The sequence below is a fragment of the Hypomesus nipponensis genome, chromosome 7 (genome assembly GCF_054491055.1).
Source record: "Hypomesus nipponensis isolate SF chromosome 7, ASM5449105v1, whole genome shotgun sequence".
Lineage (NCBI taxonomy): Eukaryota > Metazoa > Chordata > Actinopteri > Osmeriformes > Osmeridae > Hypomesus > Hypomesus nipponensis.
In genome coordinates this window covers 4,354,474-4,373,991 of record NC_140367.1, presented here as the reverse complement: position 1 = coordinate 4,373,991, position 19,518 = coordinate 4,354,474, and the positions used below count along the sequence as shown (strand labels likewise).

Below are 19,518 nucleotides of genomic sequence, written 5' to 3'. Positions count from 1 at the left end.
CGTGTTTGGCCGGAGAGCTTGACTCTCGCCCTGCCCTGTCACTCCAGATCACCATGACCGGTCCACCTGGGAACAGTGGGACGGTGGCATGTGTATGTGGCAGGGGAACGTGAAATCTTCTCCAGATTCGAACCCTCTAATCATGCCTTTACAGAGGAGGAGGGGCAGGTGTGTGTGTGTGTGTGTGTGTGTGGGGGGGGGGGGGGGTAGGGGTGTGCGTGGGGTGGGTGGGGGGAGGGGGGATGACATATGAGTCCACTATGGCCTCTCAGCTGGTTGACTGGGAGACAGGTTAGCTTTCTGACTTGTTGCCAGTTGATTATTTGACAGACTGGTTGATTAGCTGGTTAGTTGACTAACTAGTAAGGCAGGTGGGACAGCATTGAGTAACCTGATGCCTCCTCTCTTTGTCACCCTGAGACAGTAGTGGAAACGCTATATGTGCTTGCATGCGCAATCACCCACACATGCATTCACACACACACACACACCCACACACACACACACACACACACACACACACACACACACATACATAAGTATGTGTGGCACTCAGCTCAGTTTGTCTACATACCTGTGGCACATGTCTAAATGGCAAGCAATTAATCACAATGATTGTCTTCCCCTGATGTGAGATTCAAAGGCTTTCATTCTGAGTACAGTCCCACAACTGTCATGTCCAAGTTGTCTCAACATAAGACACTTGAAGAAGTGGCCTCTCATGATCTAATCTAGTCCATTAGGTTTTCCAATACACAAATGTCTTCTTTTTCTTATATTCATATAGTGCAGTGCTTATACAAAGTTCAGCAGAAGATCAAGGATCAGAAAAACATTGTTCTTTATTTTGGTGGAAGGAACTGTGTATTTACCAGTCACAGTGCAATGTAACCACATCTCAGCTACCAGGCTCGTTGAACAATACTTGCAGCTTAACTTCAACCTGCCTGCCTGTATGTGTGCGTGTGGGGGGTGGGGGGGGGGGGGGGTGGAGGGGGGCAGAGGGGGGCGTTGTGTGAACCAATAGGCAGAGAGCAAAGCTAATGTCATCTGGCCGCTCGTGAGCCTCGGTGTGCTTTAACTTGTAATGCTGAACGGCGCTGTTTACTCTGCGTCCTCAGCTGTCGGACTGTGCGCTGAAACCAGACCGCGGCTCCACGATGTCAGGAAAGCCGACTGCTTTCTAGTATTGGATTTCAGATACTTCTACTTTTCGGTTTAGCTTATCGCCTATGACGACAAAAGTGATTATTCTACCAGAATAAAGGAATAATCCGTCAGGACCGAATCCCCTTAATCGGAGTCTGGTGAGTGTCTGTTCTCATCACAGTTTTGTTTGTGTGTCTGTGTTAGCGTGATACCACATTGCAGGTTTGGTGCACTTTGCATTTGCATGTCTTAGTCAACTGTGTTAGAGTTTTGAGACCTAGGCAACTCAATCATCTCTTCATCAAACGTCGACGCACACTTAGCCCATCAAGCTTCACATGTAAACTGTCTTCTCGTCTCTGATGGAGTTTGTCTACTTTTCTGCTGTCTTGCGAGAGGTGTGGTCCTCACGAGCGGTGCACTGTCACATATGGATGGTTGGCTCTGGTTTCAATCGTTGCTTACGGTAGAAATTGACCAGCTTTAAACTTATAAGAAATTGGTGAACACTGAGCACCATGAAGGTTGTCGAAAAAGTCGAAAGGGATTTTCAACTTGTGCGCAAAGACGCGCAGAGAAGGGGTTACATTCTGGTGCTTGACGCGCCGCGCGACTATGTGGAGTTACAGATGTGTGGACTCAGCTGTTGCTGTCATTCAGAGTTTTTTTCTCTCTCTCTCTCTCTCTCTCTCTCTCTCTCTCTCTCTCTCTCTCTCTCTCTCTCTCTTTCTCTCCCTCTCCCTCTCTCATTTACTTGCCAGATACATCCATCATTAAGGTATTCGGCGTGTGAAACCTAACCTGTAGTGACGCTAACTACCTATTCAGCAGTTGTCATATTAACATCTTCGACCGGCATCTTAAAACGTTATTATTACAGATCGAATATAACCATTTAAGTGTACGTTGAGACTTGATATGTTTAAATTCTCCCCAGTCGTTCAAGGCATAAGTTGCAAAAGTTGCCCTATTACCGTAAAAAACGCAGTGATGATGGTGGTGTCACCTAGTGGTAGTTGACTACAATGCACAATACAAAGTGAATGCATTTCTAAATAATAAGGGAACAAAACGTATAATTGCATAGTCATATACCAGATGTGACAGTGTTGCAAGGCAGTCCAGTCCTCCAGTGAATGACAAACTACACCAGAAGCATGTTACTGCTGACTGAGGGGGTCTAGGGAGGGGTCAGTAAGTCCAGTTAATACTTCAGCCATTTAGACCACATGGAGGGCTTCCTGACTTACTTTTACCTTTAGCTCAGGTGACTGGAATGCATCACTGGAATGCTTTGTAACAACATGTGATGATAAGATATTACGTTGACCTACCTGTTTTTTTTCGGAGAGTGAGGAGAATGGATTATTTTAGTGAACACCTAGGTGTAAGTTAAGCATTCTATACTTCTTATTGGGTATGTTTTGTTTGTTCTGTGTGATTGCCATAGAGACTTCCTGGGAACATGTTTTCTGCATCAGCACCTTAAGAAGCCAGTGTAGTCTACCACTCCGTACAGTAGTTCTGTGTATACTTGGGTGTTTGAGGAAACAGCAAATAAAATGTTGATGTTCTTGGACTCCCTTCTGGAAAACCTTTTATTGGTGGGCTGACTGAGAGGTTGGATGGATGCTTGGCTGACTCCATAGTCCACACACCTCATTTTTCATATTCTTTTTGTTAATAATGCAATTAAGCCCCAATGTAGGGATCGGAGTCTGTGTTCTCTCTGTGTAGACTTCCTCTATATTTTAGGGCATGCAGGGTCCAGTTCAGATTCTTTGCCAGTCGGTTTTTGTCCCAATGGATTTACTTACTCTCCGTGTTTACGTTGGAACTGAAACAGCTATGACATTAAATAAATGTATCCAACATGAAGCATAAACATGAGTATGAAATATATATGTGTATGGGAGAGAGAGAGAGAGAGAGAGAGAGAGAGAGAGAGAGAGAGAGAGAGAGAGAGACAGTCTGTGTGTTTGTGTCACCTCATCCATTAGTGTGTCAACAAGGCTGTGCGTGTAGGCCTGAGGTGTAACCAGAGTTACTGTGCACAGAGCCTCGACTGTCCTCCCAAAGAGAAGCAGGGCTGTAGGCCTCTGCTGACCACAGCACTTTCCTGCCTGGACGCTCCAACTTTGCACTGAGGCCAAGTTCTGAACAAGTGGAGCTGACCAACGCTCTGTCATGGGGTACTTGGACTAACTTTGTCAGTCAGGCTAATGTTTGAAGACCGGGGTTATGAGACATGTGACTAGCAGAGGACAACAACCCATATAGGGTATAGGACAGTATTGTAAGGGTTTGTGTTGGTGTGTTTTTCTATACTTGTGTGCATATAGGTACTCATGAATCATGACTAGTGCTTGAGGGATATGCAGTGAAGGGTGAGTTTGTTCCAACTCCTCATCTGTGTTTTCACACCAAGCTCCTCCGACCTGAAGCAGTTTTCTCGTTGAATGAGGAGGAAGAAGGAACATTTCCAGAATCTCTCTCCCTCTCTCTACATTGGTCGTTATCTAGATCCAGTTCTTCATGTTGTGTGTTAGGACTTGCAAAGCAGCAGTGAGGAGCCTGCAGCAGAGAATGATGCTGTAACTGATCTGGGCTGTTTGGACACTTGTGATTCATGCCTCACAGTGCAAGTCAGTTAGGCACCACCTTAATTACCCACACACAGCTCTGCATTTGATGATGATTAAAGGAAGGCATTGGTTTTCTCTCACTATCCCTTTTCAGTCTGTTCTATCGTGGCTCCCTCTCTCTGTTCCCCCACCTCACACCTCTGCACACACACACACACACACAAACACACGCAAAATTGTCAGTAATACTAATACCAGTTATTAAGCCACTCAAAGTAATTGTCATTAAAAGCATGTGATTAAAAGGCTGTAGAGTAACAGTAAACACCATAGCTAGACTCGGGGTCTGTATGCACAGACAGGTGGAGTTTACCATGACCGTATAATTACTGGATCATCTCTCTGAGCACAGAGCGACATGAACAACTTACACAGTGACTTACAAGCAAACCTAATCCCCAAGCTTTGATGGCTTAGATAGATGGTATCTGATATCCAAGTGGTGGGAACGTTCAGACAGTGGAAGAAGGGAGACAATGTGCAGTGTGTGACACCTGTAGACACTGCTGTTATACAGGAGATATATGAGAGAGAGGGGGAGAGTGAGAGAGAGATAAACTGTCGATTCCAGCCAGCTAATACACAACCATAGTGGTTTGTAGGTTCTGTAACCACCATATTAACGGTTATGATTAAACGTTTGTAATTAATTGCTATAAATTGCAACATAATTAGGAGGTTGCTTCACTGAGGGATTCATTCATCTTCCCAAACCAGTCAACTGTCGAATCCAACATGTGGGGACTTGTTTTTTCTGCATGGATATGTGTTTCACTTTCCTACAGAGAAAGCTCTCTCAAGGAGCCCCCCCCCTCCTGCAGAACCACCCCCTTCAGAACCCCTTCCCCTAGGCCATTAGACAGCGGGAGGCTTACTTCCCAGCAAGATATCCCATTGGCTTCAGGTCAGCGCTCTCCTCATGAGTGGGGGGAGTGTGATCGCAGTATGTAAGTGTGTGTGGTGTAGTAGGGGATGAAGTTGTCTTCTTTTCTGTGTGTTTGTCCCCGAACCTCGGGCCAGACCACGCCAGCACCTGGAGAGGCTGTGTGGAATGTTGCTGTCACTGAGGTGTCACATACAAACCCAGCAAAACAACCATTTATCTTTTCTCTGTCTCTCTCTGTTTCTCTCTACATCCGGCTCACCCTTTCTCAACACATGTAAAGTTTCATAGGTAGAAACATACAGTGAATGGATAAAGTGTAGGGAGTCAGATGGCTGAGCGGGAAGGGAATAGGGCTATTAATCAGACGGTTGCCGGTTCGGCCGTGCCAAATGATGTTGTGTCCTTGGGCAAGGCACTTCACCCTACTTGCCTCGGCGGGAATGTCCCTGTACTTACTGTAAGTCGCTCTGGATAAGAGTGTTTGCTAATATACTAAATGTAAATGTAATATGGACAGGGATTTGTAGTATACTCTAAACAGTTTCATTCTTCCTCCTCCTTCTCCTCTTCCTCAGCCTTGAGTTGGGTCTCACTGAACAACTAGGCCAAACTAGCTAGCTTAGTATACTGTGTCAGGAAGCCAGAAGCATTTAGGTTGGTCATGGTTTATTCTGCTTGTCACGTTAGGACTAGCGAATTATGGGAAATCATGGCCTTGTGTAATTGTGTGTGTGGTGTTGAGTGTGATGTATTGGACGTGTGTGTGTGTGTGTCTGTGTGTGTATGTTTATCCTGCTTGACTGACTGCTCCCCCCTGAGTCCTGTCATTACAGGCCTGTGTGGCCTTTCTAAGGAGAAGAGGAGATAACTGGGGGGGGGGAGAAGAGAGGGAGGTATTACACTATACATCAGGGTGACGATGCAACGCTGTCTCTCTCTTCATCTCTCTCTCTCTCTCTCTCCGTCTCTCTCTCTCTCTCTCTCTCTCCCTCTCTCTCTCTCTCTCTCTCTCTCTCTCTCTCCCTCTCTCTCTCTCTCTCTCTCTCTCTCTCTCTCTCCCTCTCCCTCTCTCTCTCTCTCTCTTTCTCTCTCTCTCCCTCTCATCTTTCTCTCTCTCTCATCTATTTCTCTCTCTCTCTCTCTCTCTCTCTCCCTCTCCCTCTCTCTCTCTCTCTCTCTCTCTCTACCTGTCATCTTTCTCTCTCTCTCATCTCTTTCTCTCTCTCTCTGTCTTTCTCTCCAAGGACTTTGATGTCGTTGCTATTTCCCTGGCGGTGAGTGTCTGATGTCTAACGGTCATTGTGACGGTGTGAACAGCAGTGTTCCATCTCCTGTGGGAGGTAGAGGGAACGTGTGAACGTGCTCTCCCTCCATGCTAATGATCTCTATTATTACCTGCCCTCACACTCCACGGAGGGGCCCGACACACAAAGAGATTCCTCCCTGCTCATGTCTATGGCCTCACACACATACATTCACACAGGTGTGCTTCCCCTGTCTTCCACCACTACACTGGAGAACTAGGTTAGCAGGGAAGGCTGCTGTGAGTCCAGAAGCCTACATGGACCAGAAGACAGATCAGAATCCGAATCAGAAGGGATTTTATTCGCCATGAGTGTTTGCACAAACAAGGAATTTACTTTGGCAGGGAGGTGCATACATTAAACATATAGGAATATTGAAACTTAAATATGTGGACTAACTGTACAAAAGGAGCAAAGTCTAGCTAATACTAAGGGGGTTCTAGCTAATATTAAGGGGAATAAAAATTACAAATATAAGTAGCCATCATTTACAATTTAACCTAAAAATATATGATGAGGGTAGACACACGTGTGGCATACGATTCCTGACTGTCGTCGTTGCTGACGGCGCCCACATCGATCGTCCGTGACAGGGATGAGAAACGTTGTGATGCACATATGTCTCACTCATGAGCAGCTTTGCTTCCTGCTAGGCGTGTGTTGAGACCGGCTGGTGATGGGATGTGTGGCATTGTGCTCTGACATGGTATAACACCTCTTCCCTCCACCAATCTCTCCCCCTGCACATCATAATCCCTCAGGATAATACCCAGAGATGGATCCCGATGCAAACAGGATTCAGGCTCCACAGCAGTAGCCCCACAGTAATCTATCTGTGCGTCAGCAATAGATATCTGATCTGAGATAAATACGTTTTCGAACTAAAGAGGTGATTTGTATGTCAGCCAGCTGCTGTTCCTCGCAGGTCTAACCATGGCACTGCGAACTGACTGTCCAAAGGTTCCAGAACTGTAAAACACAGGTTATTCACAGGTTACTTGGATAGCATGCTGGTGTGTGTGTGTGTGGGAGCGTAACTGTGGCGGTGGGTTGGTGGTTAACAGCAAGGTCCTAAGTGTACTGTCTAAAGAGGAAAGTGAAGGGTCATTTGGATTCAGTTTCAGGTTCACACAAGTCTCGGGATGAGGTTTCAGATCTCAGTGAGTGAGCAAGGTGTTTTAAATGTTTTTTTTATTGCTTGTGTCTATTCTTGCAAAGGTGTGTTAATAACTAGCTGTTAGGTTGTTAAACTCTGGCACACCCCATATCACGCAAACATGTCATCTTCTCTCTGGGTCAGAGGATATTAACACTGTGCTGGCGCTTTGCCCTGCACCCACCTGCAGAGGGAGAGGTGAAGGTGTGGAGCACGACAGGAGAAGCAGAGAGCCTAACCAGCCTGCCTTCACAGCCCCGGCATGCACCTCTGCTTGTAACGGGATAGCTAGCGGAGTTAGCATGCTGTTAACAGAGCGACTGTTCTCTTATCAAGGGCTTGTTGTCTCCTAGCCTACCTTGTGTTCTGGCATAGCATTTTGTTAGCAGGGGCTGCTGTTAGGTGTGAAGGGTTGAAGAGGATTGCTCGGTGTGGGTGTGAATGGCCTACATATTGGATGATAATGGATGTGAATTGAGACTTGAATAGTCCCCCTGGAAGACCACTTGACAATAGAGAGCCAGTGAATGACATGCTCATTTACATTGCAATGGAAACACCAGACTCTTGTTATTTTCCAAGGGATGGGTGGGTGGGGGGCAAGTTAGGATTAGATGACCCCAAGCTTGGTCTGGCCTGGTCTGTGTAGTGGGTTGATATTCTGGTATCTGTCAGACGTGCTTGTGATATGTAAATCTGGAGAGCTAGCGTGCCTTATCAAACTACCTGTGTTGTCTGGTGTTACTCCTGTCATGCTGGCACAACTGTCTCACATCATTAGCACACCAATTCATCCCCACACAAACACTCGAAGAACAGGAACAACGCAAGCACCAGCCAGGACATCATTAACCCCGTTTCCATGTTTAGATGTGAATAGGACATAATGATCAAGCAGTATGTTTCTAAAGTTGACATCACAGGCTCAGCTTAGATGTCAGGGCTTTCCCTTGGTGGTGAATTAAAGGTCAATCTGAATACAATACTGCACTTGGGTTGGAGGAGATGAGAAAAAAGCAGGGGTTAGGGTTGTGTAGGTGTTTGCATGTGTGTATATATATATATATATATATATATGTGTGTGTGTCCATTTGTTAATGTCAAAGGTCACTGTATAAACCGCTCGTTATTCATGTAGACTGGTCAGAGGTGGACATGTGAATACAGCCAGGGCACCGTCCATTCAGGCCTTCACACAGGTTCACTGGCTGTCAGAGAGCCACCCCCCCCCCACCCCTCCACCCCCCCCCCCCTCTCAAGGGGAGGGTCAAGCCCCAGCACAATACGAAGGAAGGAAGAGGAAATGTCCCCTCAGTGATTTTCCCAACACTTCCTGGTCCTCCTGGAACACACAGAGGGGGGAGGGGGGCACCACTCCTTCCTGGTTCTGGAACAGAAGGTTCTGGAGGTTCTGAAGGCTGGGACAGACACCCTCCAGAACACCGACATTTCACTCGTTCTTTGGTCGTCCCGGTCAAGCAAAGAGAGTTATTTTCCTCACGTCCTTGACATTTCCAGAGTCGTAGAATGTTGGTATCTAGGATCTTGAAGGGAAGCTGGAAAGATGTTATTTTCAGATGTACCTGAAAGTGGTTTCTGGGAAGCGCTGCCAAGAGAGCCTCCTGGTAAACTGGAGAGCTTCACTTAAAGTTCTCAGACTGAGAGAGCTGCCAAAATGTCTTTCTACCCCTCCTCCCCCTCACCCCTTCCTCCTCACCCCTCCCCCTTGCTTCTCCTGATGTCATTAGGACAAAATGATGTGTCATGTGACCTGGGCCTGCTTTCCACAGCCTCCCAAGTGGCAATCAGGCCGTTGTCATGGCGAGGAGTGTCTTTGTCTGTCGGGACAATGCTCAGGGAAGCATCCATCATGTGGTCTAAATAAAAACTGTTTGTCCCAAGCTTCACCATGATGGATGAACCAGGAACACTGACAAATCCCAACAACGTTCCTCCACGTCAGTTGGTGGAAAGTCAAGGCTGATATGTTTATTCGTGCACTGGGTGAACGCAGCAGGTCTGCTCTTCTAGCTACGGCGAAACGACCCTTTTCCCAGTTTGTCAGACTGTAGAGTGTTGAAGAGAAGTGTCACCCTTCAACGACATCATTGTGAGCTGATGAAGTGGGAGATGAATTCGGGGGTGTAGGTGTGGGTGGGGGTCCTCTCTCCTCCCTCGTTCAGACGGCAGCATGACGCCTGGGCTTGGTGAGAGAGACTGGCTTCCTCGTGAGAACCAGAGATGGAAAAAGTACACACATCCTTCACTCAAGTAGACGTACAGATACTCCTGTTTAAAAAGACTCGGGTAAACGTTAAAGTGCTGACTACACTTTTTCACTCAAGCTCCAGTAAAGAAGTATGGGCTCTGACCTACTTAAAGAAAAAAAGTAGTTATAATTACTACCTGTTTTAATGTCACGCTAGTGACACTGGACATATTTATCACGATAGATAGAGAGAACAGGCTACATGAAGATTAGGAGTTTGGTTGGGTTTATAACTGTAAAGTACACTTTAAGGTGTTGCAACAACACACCAGTGAAAACACCAGTTCCTGTTAATGTTTGTTTAGGCCTGCCGCCCCACTGTGTAAGAAGCTGCAGCTCATCTCCATGCAGGCTCTGCAGGGGGAAACCAGCGCAGGATCCAGGCTGTCTCTCCTTTCATCACAACGACCAGCACTGTCCTTGAGGCCAGGCACTGATCCAGCTGGTCATCAGGAGAGAGAGAGAGAGGGAGGAGGGAGAGAGAGAGAGAGAGAGAGAGAGAGAGAGAGAGAATGAGCTTGAAACAGATGTTTGTGATAGAGACAGATGAAACCAGATGTTTGCTTTAGCCAGTTCCGGACTGTGATGTAACATCAACATTACAGATGGGAGGTCTGGAGGGAGAAACAACTTTGAGAGGGAGAGAGAAGGGGAAAGAGAGAACCTGGACTGTCATCTGGATGAAGGAATTCTGAGTGGTGAGAGGGGGGAGGGGGAGGGGGGAGGGGCGTTGTTGATTCTGAAGAGTGTGTTTGAAGTGCAGAGGGAGGAGGGCTGGGCAGAAAGAGAAGAAGGAGGGAGGGAGGGGCTGACTTGAGCCTGACTGCCACACCACACACACACACACTTACTCCCACACACTCTCACTCCAACACACACTCTCCACTTGGAGCCAGAACACTTGGAACCAGAAATATCTCCTGTCTTTGCTGTGGGGGTCAGCCAGACTGACCGTGGCCTCGTGAGATATTCTCTCTGTGGGTTCACCTGATCAGCCTATGCAGGGAGCAGGCTTGTCTGTGGAGCCTAAGATTGGACGGATCTGAGGACAGTGAGCGGGTCCTGTGCCCATGTTAGATACCTGCTGCTGTTGCTGCTGCTGCTGCTCTAGCAGTGTGACTGGGCCAGGAGAGGAACCACTCATCTCAACCATTTGTGGGCTGTGAGAACTAGCAGTTCAAGAGGGTAGCATGCTCTTTTTACAGGTAAGACCACTACGTTCTTATTTATATCTTAATTTGATGCCACGCAAGTCAGTTCCGAACAGACTGGTATTTAGAGGGATGGCCTACAGTGGTATTGATCCTCTAGATCCTCCCAGTATTAATAAGTCCGAATTCAGCTGTGCTGAGGCTCTGCTGCGGGTGGCTGTGGCTGTGCTGTGGCTGTGCTGGAGCCGTCTCTGTGCAGAGGCCTTAAGCACAGCCACCCTGCTGCTCACAATGACATCTGGAGCTTGTTTACCCAGCTCCTTAAACGCCTTTTCAAACGTTTTTTACCACCCCCCCCACCTCCCCTTCTACACGGCTGGGCTTTAAAGGGAAGGTATGGATCGAGGCAGGGGAGAGATGGCAGGGCCAGCAGAGAGGGTAACGGCTAGGCTGAGGTTAGAGGCAGACGTGTGTTTTTGTTTTGGACAAAGACGGACATTGTGTTGTTGCCAGCGTTGTGCCCAGGTGTAACATGAGCGGCCCCAATATTCCCATATGGGCTCCAGACTCCTAGAGAGGGGTTCTGGAGGGGGTGGCTGTTTTCTAAGAAGCATTCGTTGACTCTTGTTACTCACTAAAATTCATCATTTCATACTACTCATCAGGCTGGAAAGTTCTCCTGCTGCAGTGAGAGATTGTCTTCTACCAGACAGAACCAGAGCTGTTGGTACCATTGCTACTCTGATCAGTGAGAGGAACACTGGATCTTCTAAGAGCCGTGGTTATCCGTCCATCTTGTCAGACTTCTCTCTTTATAACATCTCTCAGATCAGTCGCTGAACAACAAGGCTCTAGTGTGCTGCGTTAAGGGTGTGGTTGAAGTTGAGCCACTTTCATATACTGTGAAATTTGTTTTTAGAGGCTTCCAGCCATGTTGTAACAGTTTTTTCTATGCTAAGTCAGCCTGACACATCCTATTCGTTGTAGAATCCCATTTCCATAATGTGCTGTGATTGGTTGGTTATGGCTGATGTAGACTGGAGGGTAGATGTACATGCCTGATTGGTCAGGACAGCGGGAGGGTGTTAGGGCAGACTGTTCAGACCTTAACATTAGCCCATTTCACTGGGTTTGACTCGATTCGTTGACAAATTCGAATGAAGCTGAAGGAAGATGGTTAGGACTGGTAGAACCGGTTCTCGTGTTCTGTACCACAGCAGTATCTGGGGTGCTGTTGGGAGGGACCCTCGCTAGTGTCTGAAGGTGTGATGGAGGAGGATGTGTGTGCGTGTGTGTGTGGGGGGGAGGGAGACTCCTCCTGTCTCATGAACACATTACAGGAGCTGAGCTCCACACAGGTGTTTGTTCCACCACCTCCAGACAGTAGGGCTGTTACAGTGTCAGGCTGGAGGGGGGGGGGGGGGCTCACAGTGACACTGGGCCACCTCACACACAGTCAATGACCCCTGCTTCTGATGCAACAACCTGGTTCTTATCAGCCTGTAAAACTCACCACATTTCAACGCTGAAACCGCTTAGATTAGCAAAGTGTGGTCTTTGTGTGCGCGTGTGCGCGCGTGGACATAAGTGAATTGTCGTTCTGCATGTGTACCAGTTGTCCTCTCTTTCTGTCCCTGCGTAACTTGCACACCAGCTTTTACAAGGCCTTTCACTGCAATAAAACACACCAACTGAAGCACATGTGCTTAGTTAGGTAATACAGTAGGCGGTCATTACACATACGTCGTCGCAGACACACGCACACACCCACACACAAACCACAAACAAAAACAAATGGGTTTGACCCCGCTCCATTCAGACCTCCTGGCAGGCAGCTATGGTGGAGCAGGGTACATGCTGTCCTATAGAGATTAAGATAACTGTGGGATTAGGTCCTTCTACTCTCCTGTCCTGTATTCTTTACTCTACTCCTCTATCCTTCTTACTCTCATCTCTTCCACCGTGACAAGAACTCCATAATATGCACCATGTCTTAAAACTTATCTCTCTCTCCCCCCCCTCTGCCCTGGGCTCTCCAGCGCCCCCGTGTGATGAACCTGGAGAGGGAGCGCTTGGCGGTGCGAGGCCAGGACATGGAGCCGCGTGTGGGGGGACACCTGAAGCAGCTGGGGCTGGGCTTCCAGAGGAGCTCCACCTCCGACGACGACTCAGGCTGCGCCCTGGAGGAGTACGCCTGGGTCCCGCCTGGACTCAGACCTGAGCAGGTGAGACCTGGACAGCCCTCACACACACACACACACACACACACACACACACACACACACACACCATCCAAACCTAGCCTGTTATCCTGTTCCAACCCAATTTGGCTGATACAATTAACAGAAGATTGGTCACAAGAGAACACACGAGGGAGCATCTCCGTGTTGGGCGTGGGAAGGCGACAGGGAGTGGCAGCGTGGGGGGAGTGGAGCCCCAGCAGGGCCTGTGGAGCTGCTTCCCTCTGACAGGATGGAGAGAGACAGCCGTGGGACTAAGTGAGGGAACATGGCAACAGTAGACATTATTCATGCCGTTGCCTGATGCTGGCCAACCCCCACCCCTCCCGGCCAGCTCCTCTCCACCCCCACCCCAGCAGTGTTGGTAGAGCAGAACAGCAGTGTTGGTAGAGCAGAGCAGAACAGCAGTGTTGGTAGAGCAGAACAGCAGTGTTGGTAGAGCAGAGCAGAGCAGCAGTGTTGGTAGAGCAGAGCAGAGCAGCAGTGTTGGTAGAGCAGAACAGCCGTGTTGGTAGAGCAGAACAGCTGTGTTGGTAGAGCAGAACAGCAGTGTTGGTAGAGCAGAGTAGAACAGCAGTGTTGGTAGAGCAGAGCACAACAGCAGTGTTGGTAGAGCAGAGTAGAACAGCAGTGTTGGTAGAACAGAGTAGAACAGCAGTGTTGGTAGAGCAGAGTAGAACAGCAGTGTTGGTTTGAGTTCTCACAATACAGTTGCTGGTTATTCATCAGCTCCATCTCGTTTCTTCAGTCAGACAGCCTTGATGGCAGCTGGATGTTGATGACACTGTGTCAGGTGTCCTGACTTGCTCACTCAGCAGACGGTTACAGGCGACTCACAGCCTAGGGCTGTTGCGGAGTGAAGTCTGCTCTGTATGTGTGTGTGTTGTGTGTTTGTGTGTGAGAGCTGTGTGTGTGTTGTGTGCGTGTGGTGTCTGCAGCACTATTAAGACCAACTCCTTTCTCTACAGTTCAGCTCCATCTGCAAACAGGATTGGCCTCTTGCCTGCAAGCGATGTGGAGCGTTACCAGCTTCTCTCTCTTTCTCTCTCTCTCTCTCTCTCACTCTCTCTCTCTCTCTCTCTCTCTCTCTCTCTCTCTCTCTCTCTCTCTCTCTCTCTCTCTCTCTCTCTCTCTCTCTCTCTCTTTCTCTCACACACACACTCACCCCCTTTCTTTCTCTCTTTATCTGTCAGTTTTTTTTCCCTTTCTCTCTCTCCCACCAAACGTAAGCACACATGGTATTAATGAGTACCAGGGTAACATAGTCTGACATCAATTGAAGGCCTCCAAACCCAAATACCCCCCCCCCCCCTACCTCCACGGCCTGCAGCCTGAAGCACAACAAAAAACACCTTCCCTGTCAGCATGTGGTCACTAAGACCTCCGCAACAGGAAATGCAGCTGTGGTGTATTGACCTCACATGCTCTGTGAAGGCCATGCCTTGCTGAAAGCCCCTGTACGGACAACGTGTTTAACCCCAAAGCCTGTCAAACCTTTTATTATCCATCTAACCTCCTCCACTCCACCCTCCCTATCCCTCCTTCCCCAGGTGCAGCTCTGTTTCTCCTCTCTAACCTTATATTATCTCTCTACCTCTCCTCCATCCCCTTATCCCTCCTTCCCCAGGTGCAACTGTACTTCTCCAGCCTTCCGGAGGACAAGGTTCCATATGTCAACAGCCCGGGAGAGAAGGACCGGGTCAGACAACTTCTATACCAGCTGCCCCCTCACGACAATGAGGTAGGAAACCAGACTGACTGACTGACTGGCTGGATGGATGGCTGGCTGACTAGCTGGCTGACTGTATCCAATGATGTTTGCTGACAAACCAGAAACAGGACCCTAGGAATGGATTCCTGACATAGCTGTGGGTTTACAAGGCTGAGAGGAGCCTGTGTGTGTGTGTGTGTGTGTGTGTGTTTGTGCATGCCAGCACAGTTAACCATCATTTAGAGAACAACAGAGTTGCTTGTTAGTGTTCTTCCTGTCCTCTAAATATAAACATGGTTAGTGTTGGATTGTACCATTTGTGTTGCCGAAGAAGGGGAGCCTGTTTAAAACCACTCTCTGCTGTGCACCAGAGCCGGTCAGGGGAAGAGGCTGGGATGACTCCTAATGTTTTTCTTCTCTCTCTGTCTCTGCCCCCCATGTGTGTCCAGGTGAGGTATTGCCAGTCGTTGAGTGAGGAGGAGAAAAGGGAGCTCCACATGTTCAGCGTCCAGAGAAAGAGAGAAGCTCTGGGCAGAGGCACACCCAAAATACTGCCTCGCACTCTGCAACACACGCGCTGTGAACATGTAAGTACACTACACACACACACATTCAATCCCACCCCATAGAGAGTGAGGAGAGGAGCAGGTTGTGTCTCTCTGAGCGAGGAGGTCAGACCACCCAGAGGAGGGAGGCTGCTTCTTGCCTAGCCTGCAGCCCTCTGTCTGCTGGGACACCAGCCCTGGTTGGTCTCCAGAGAGCCAGGGGGATGGTCAGAGTCTGGCCCTAAACCCTAGTTTAAACACATCCCATGGCCAAGCTTGTTTAACTGTCCTGACCCAAAACCACATCCTCTGGGAGGACACAGCTCCTGCTGAGCGGGTGAGCAGGCGTGCCTGCCAGACGTGCCGTTAAGGAAACACAACCACGAAGGTAGACAGGGTAACCCTGCTGGAAAGCAGATGTGGAGCTGTCCCCCCACACACACACACACACTTTGGTTTTTGGTTTCCAAGTACCGCAGTTCCATGGGACACACGACACCCCTGTCTAGAAGGCCAACGTGCTGTGGTCATAGCAGCCGGCAGTCTAGTGTGGTGTCTGCTGGCTGTGAGTTGCCGTAGTTATAAAAAGATCAGCGACCAAGCGTCCGGGCACTTTTCTGTCACGTGATCACGATGTCATTCATTCATGATTTGTTCACGCAAATCCACCAGTGTTGGAGAACCCTCCAGAAGGGGTCTGTCAGCTGTGCTAACCTAGCGTCCTGCGGTTTCTTCCAGTGTGGCGGGGGCATCAGCGGAGGAGAGATGGCCATCTTTGCGTCCAGGGCGGGGCCGGGACCTTGCTGGCACCCAGCATGCTTTGCGTGTTCCACGTGTGAGGTTCTGCTGGTGGACCTCATCTACTTCCACCAGGGGGGGCGGGTCTACTGTGGACGCCACCACGCTGAGCTGCTGAAACCCCGCTGTTCCGCCTGCGACGAGGTCGTTTCTGGGGCGGCTCCCATCACACAACAGCCGAACAACACAAATCACACAACAGCCGAACAACACAAATCACACAACAGCCGAACAACACAAATCACACAACAGCCGAACAACACAAATCACACAACAGCCGAACAACACAAATCACACAACAGCCGAACAACACAAATCACACAACAGCCGAACAACACAAACACATTTTGACCCGTTAAGACTTCATCGGTCGTGTTGTGGTTCTTGTTGCTATCATAGCTAGGAACACCACGTCAAGAGGTACATCCAGGAGTTGGTAGAGCTACATCAACAGCGGCTTTCACCTGCAAACCCTGCTGTCGCTCTCTCTCATCACTGTCTTTGTAGTGTAGCTGAGTGTGTGTGTGTTTGTGTGTTTGTCCCCTCAGATCATCTTTGCGGATGAGTGTACTGAGGCAGAGGGTCGCCACTGGCACATGCAGCATTTTGCGTGTATGGAATGCAAGACCGTGCTGGGAGGCCAGCGCTACATCATGAAAGATGGCCGACCGTTCTGCTGTGGCTGCTTCGAGTCGCTTTACTCCGAGTACTGCGAGGCGTGCGGACAGAACATCGGTGAGTCACGGTCAAGTCTGAGCCGTATCCCGGTCGCATCTGGGTCAATACATCATTGACTGTAGGAAGACTGACACTCTGCAGGAATTTTTTCGGACATGTTTCAGTGTTCGTTCTCCTTAGTTTTATTTTGGCTGGTGTCATGGTTAAGACATAAAATAACGAGGACTCTCCTGGTTCACATGAGCCAGATAAAACACGACCACACCTTGTGGATTCAGACAGCGTTACACTGGCCGATTATTAACCACCTCCTATCCTCTCTCCTCCTCCCTCCCCCTCGCCCCCCCCCCTCCCCCCAGGCGTTGACCACGCCCAGATGACCTACGAGGGCGTGCACTGGCATGCCACAGACCAGTGCTTCAGCTGTGCCCAGTGTAAGAGCTCCCTGCTGGGCTGCCCCTTCCTGCCCAAGCAGGGCCGAATCTACTGCTCCAAGGCCTGCAGCCTGGGTCCGGACTCCCACCAGTCGGACTCCTCCGACTCCGCCTTCCAGTCCGCCCGCTCCCGCGAGTCCCGCCGCAGCGTGCGAGTGGGCAAGAGCAGCCGCCCGGCGGACCACTGGCGCCAGTCCCAGCTGTTGAACCAGCCTCCCGCGTCCGAGTCGCACTACCAGACCCCCCGCAGCGCGGGCGCAGGCCTGGGCAGGGAGGCCGACGGAGACGGAGAGATGGACATTGTGGGCAGGAGGCTGGGCCATCTGGAACTGCCGGAGGAGCAGTTCTGGAGGGAGGGGGAGGAGCAGGAGGAGGCGGGGGAGGAGCCAGACAAGTGGGCGGAGCATGAGGACTACCTGACCCAGCTGCTGCTGAAGTTTGGTGACCGTGGGCTCATCCAGCAGCCCAGCGAGCCCAAGCCCAGCCTGGGAGCCAACCCCAGGGCCAGGTCCAGCTCTGCCTCCACCAGCAGACCCTCTGCTCTGGAGCCCTGGCTGAAGCCTAAGAGCACCTTCACCGTAACCTCCAACCCAAACACCCCCACTCACACCCAGAGCCACGGCCTGGGGCCGGGGCTGGTTGGGAAGAACCTGCCAGAGATGTTCTGGGCCCAGTCTCAGGACGGGCTGGGGGACTCGGCCTATGGAAGTCATCCCGGCCCGGCCAGTGCCAGGAGGATCCAGGAAGTGGACCAGGAGCGGGAACGAGGTTCTGCTGCTAAGCCTGGGTTCTGGCTGGAGCAGAGGGAGTGGTACCAGGACTCTCTGGAGTGTCTCACAGATGAGCTAGGAAAGGTGGAGCAGAGTGTTGGGGACTCTATGGACTCTCTGGCACTCTCCAACATCACTGGTAAGACTGAAGCACACACAGCTCAACTTACCTGAGTCATACACATGGACAGAACTACTGCAGTTGTGTTTTTGTCCAATTTGTTCACAACCCTCCCTCCCTCTCAGGAGCGTCAGTGGAAGGGGTCATCAAGGATCAGCAGCTCCTCCTCTCCCTACAGGAGGCCCCGGCTCCTCCCGACGACTGCGACAAGATGAGCGTCATGGGAACCCTGAACTCCTCCCTGCGCCATCACGGCGACGCCTCCCTCAGGAGCCTGACCTCCAACCTGTACCCGCGCCAGGGAGAGGCCCAGGGGGAGGAGCAGGTGCGACGAGGGGCTCAGGAAGTCTCTGTCCTCAGTGTTCCCGTGATGAGACGGAGCGTCTCCCAGGCCCAGGCTCGCCCCCCTCAGATGGTCAAGTTCACCGCGGACACGGTAGATAACGGTCGCTACGGCGACGTCCAGGTGCGCCAGCCGCCCATGAGCGAGAGGGCGAGGAGGCGTGTCTACCACCTCGAGGAGCAGGGCCCTGGTCCCAGCCCCCAGCGCGCCCGGCAGCATCACGGACGCCATCGCAGCCGCAAGACGCGCTCCCACAACGCTATGGATCTGATGCCCAGGCAGCGCGCTCAGTCCCTGCACTGCCCCGGCCAACACCCCCGCCCACCCCCCACGCTGCCCTACCCCCACGCCACCTCCGACTACTCCCTCCAGACCTCCATCCAGCGCTCCCGTTTCGATGGCGAAGAGGAGGACTGGTGCTCCACCTGTTCGTCCTCATCCTCAGACTCCGAGGAGGAAGGTTATTTCCTGGGCCAGCCCATCCCTCAGCCACGCCCGTCCGGACACTACCAATACCAGGCAGAGGACCAGCCCACCAGGGTCATGGCCCTGGGCTCCATGACAAGCTCCAAGCGGAGGAGCCAGAGGGGAAAGAACTGCATCATCTCATAATGGAGACGACACTGGAACTACGGAACTGTCTGCAACTCCTCCTGCCTCCTTCCAGCACTCATGACTTGAATAGGTGATGATCTGTTCCTGTAGGCAAGCGTTTGAGTCATGGACCGAGAAATATTGGACACTCCTAAGTGTTGGACACTATTCAATTCAACATTTATTGTCTCTAATTATTCTAGTTGTTCAAACATTTTGACAACAAAAGCATGTTTTATATCCAAAATTGTATAAACTATTGAAAGTTTTCCAGCAATACCATTGTGTGCATTACATGGCAATACATCTCTGATAAGGAAAGATTCTGTAGTAACTTGAGACTAACCAAAATAATTATTTAATAGCACATATTAATAATGTAAATATTAAGTTGAGATTGTAACTGATATTTTTTTTATATACTTTGGTTCTAGATGAGTCTTATGTTTCTGATTTGTGTTTAGGCATCACTAATGTGAACATTTACTTCCACACACTTTGCAACTTACAGAAGGTTTATACCAAACCAAATGGTGCCACTGAAGCCATCTGCTTCAAATCAAAGTGCCACAACTTGATGTTAGCCCAACATCTACCCTGGGGTACTACAGTACGCAACCATGACAACTGACATGGCAGAACACATCAGTTCAGTCTTGGACCACACTTTGTTCTTCCCTGTAATAAAAACGTATGTTTTAATAAACACTCTCCAGATCTTTAA

General features: G+C 50.0%; 1 protein-coding gene across 1 annotated transcript; it reads left to right on the top strand.

Annotated features, from left to right (window-relative positions):
• Positions 1-1,094: 1,094 nt before the first annotated feature.
• Positions 1,095-19,518, top strand: prickle1b (prickle homolog 1b). Its single transcript, XM_084701886.1, has 8 exons — positions 1,095-1,307; positions 12,600-12,785; positions 14,428-14,541; positions 14,961-15,098; positions 15,795-15,998; positions 16,403-16,589; positions 16,892-17,875; positions 17,983-19,518. Exons 2-8 carry the CDS (start codon positions 12,612-12,614, stop codon positions 18,810-18,812), a joined length of 2,631 nt encoding a protein of 876 aa, XP_084558012.1. The 5' UTR covers positions 1,095-1,307; positions 12,600-12,611; the 3' UTR covers positions 18,813-19,518.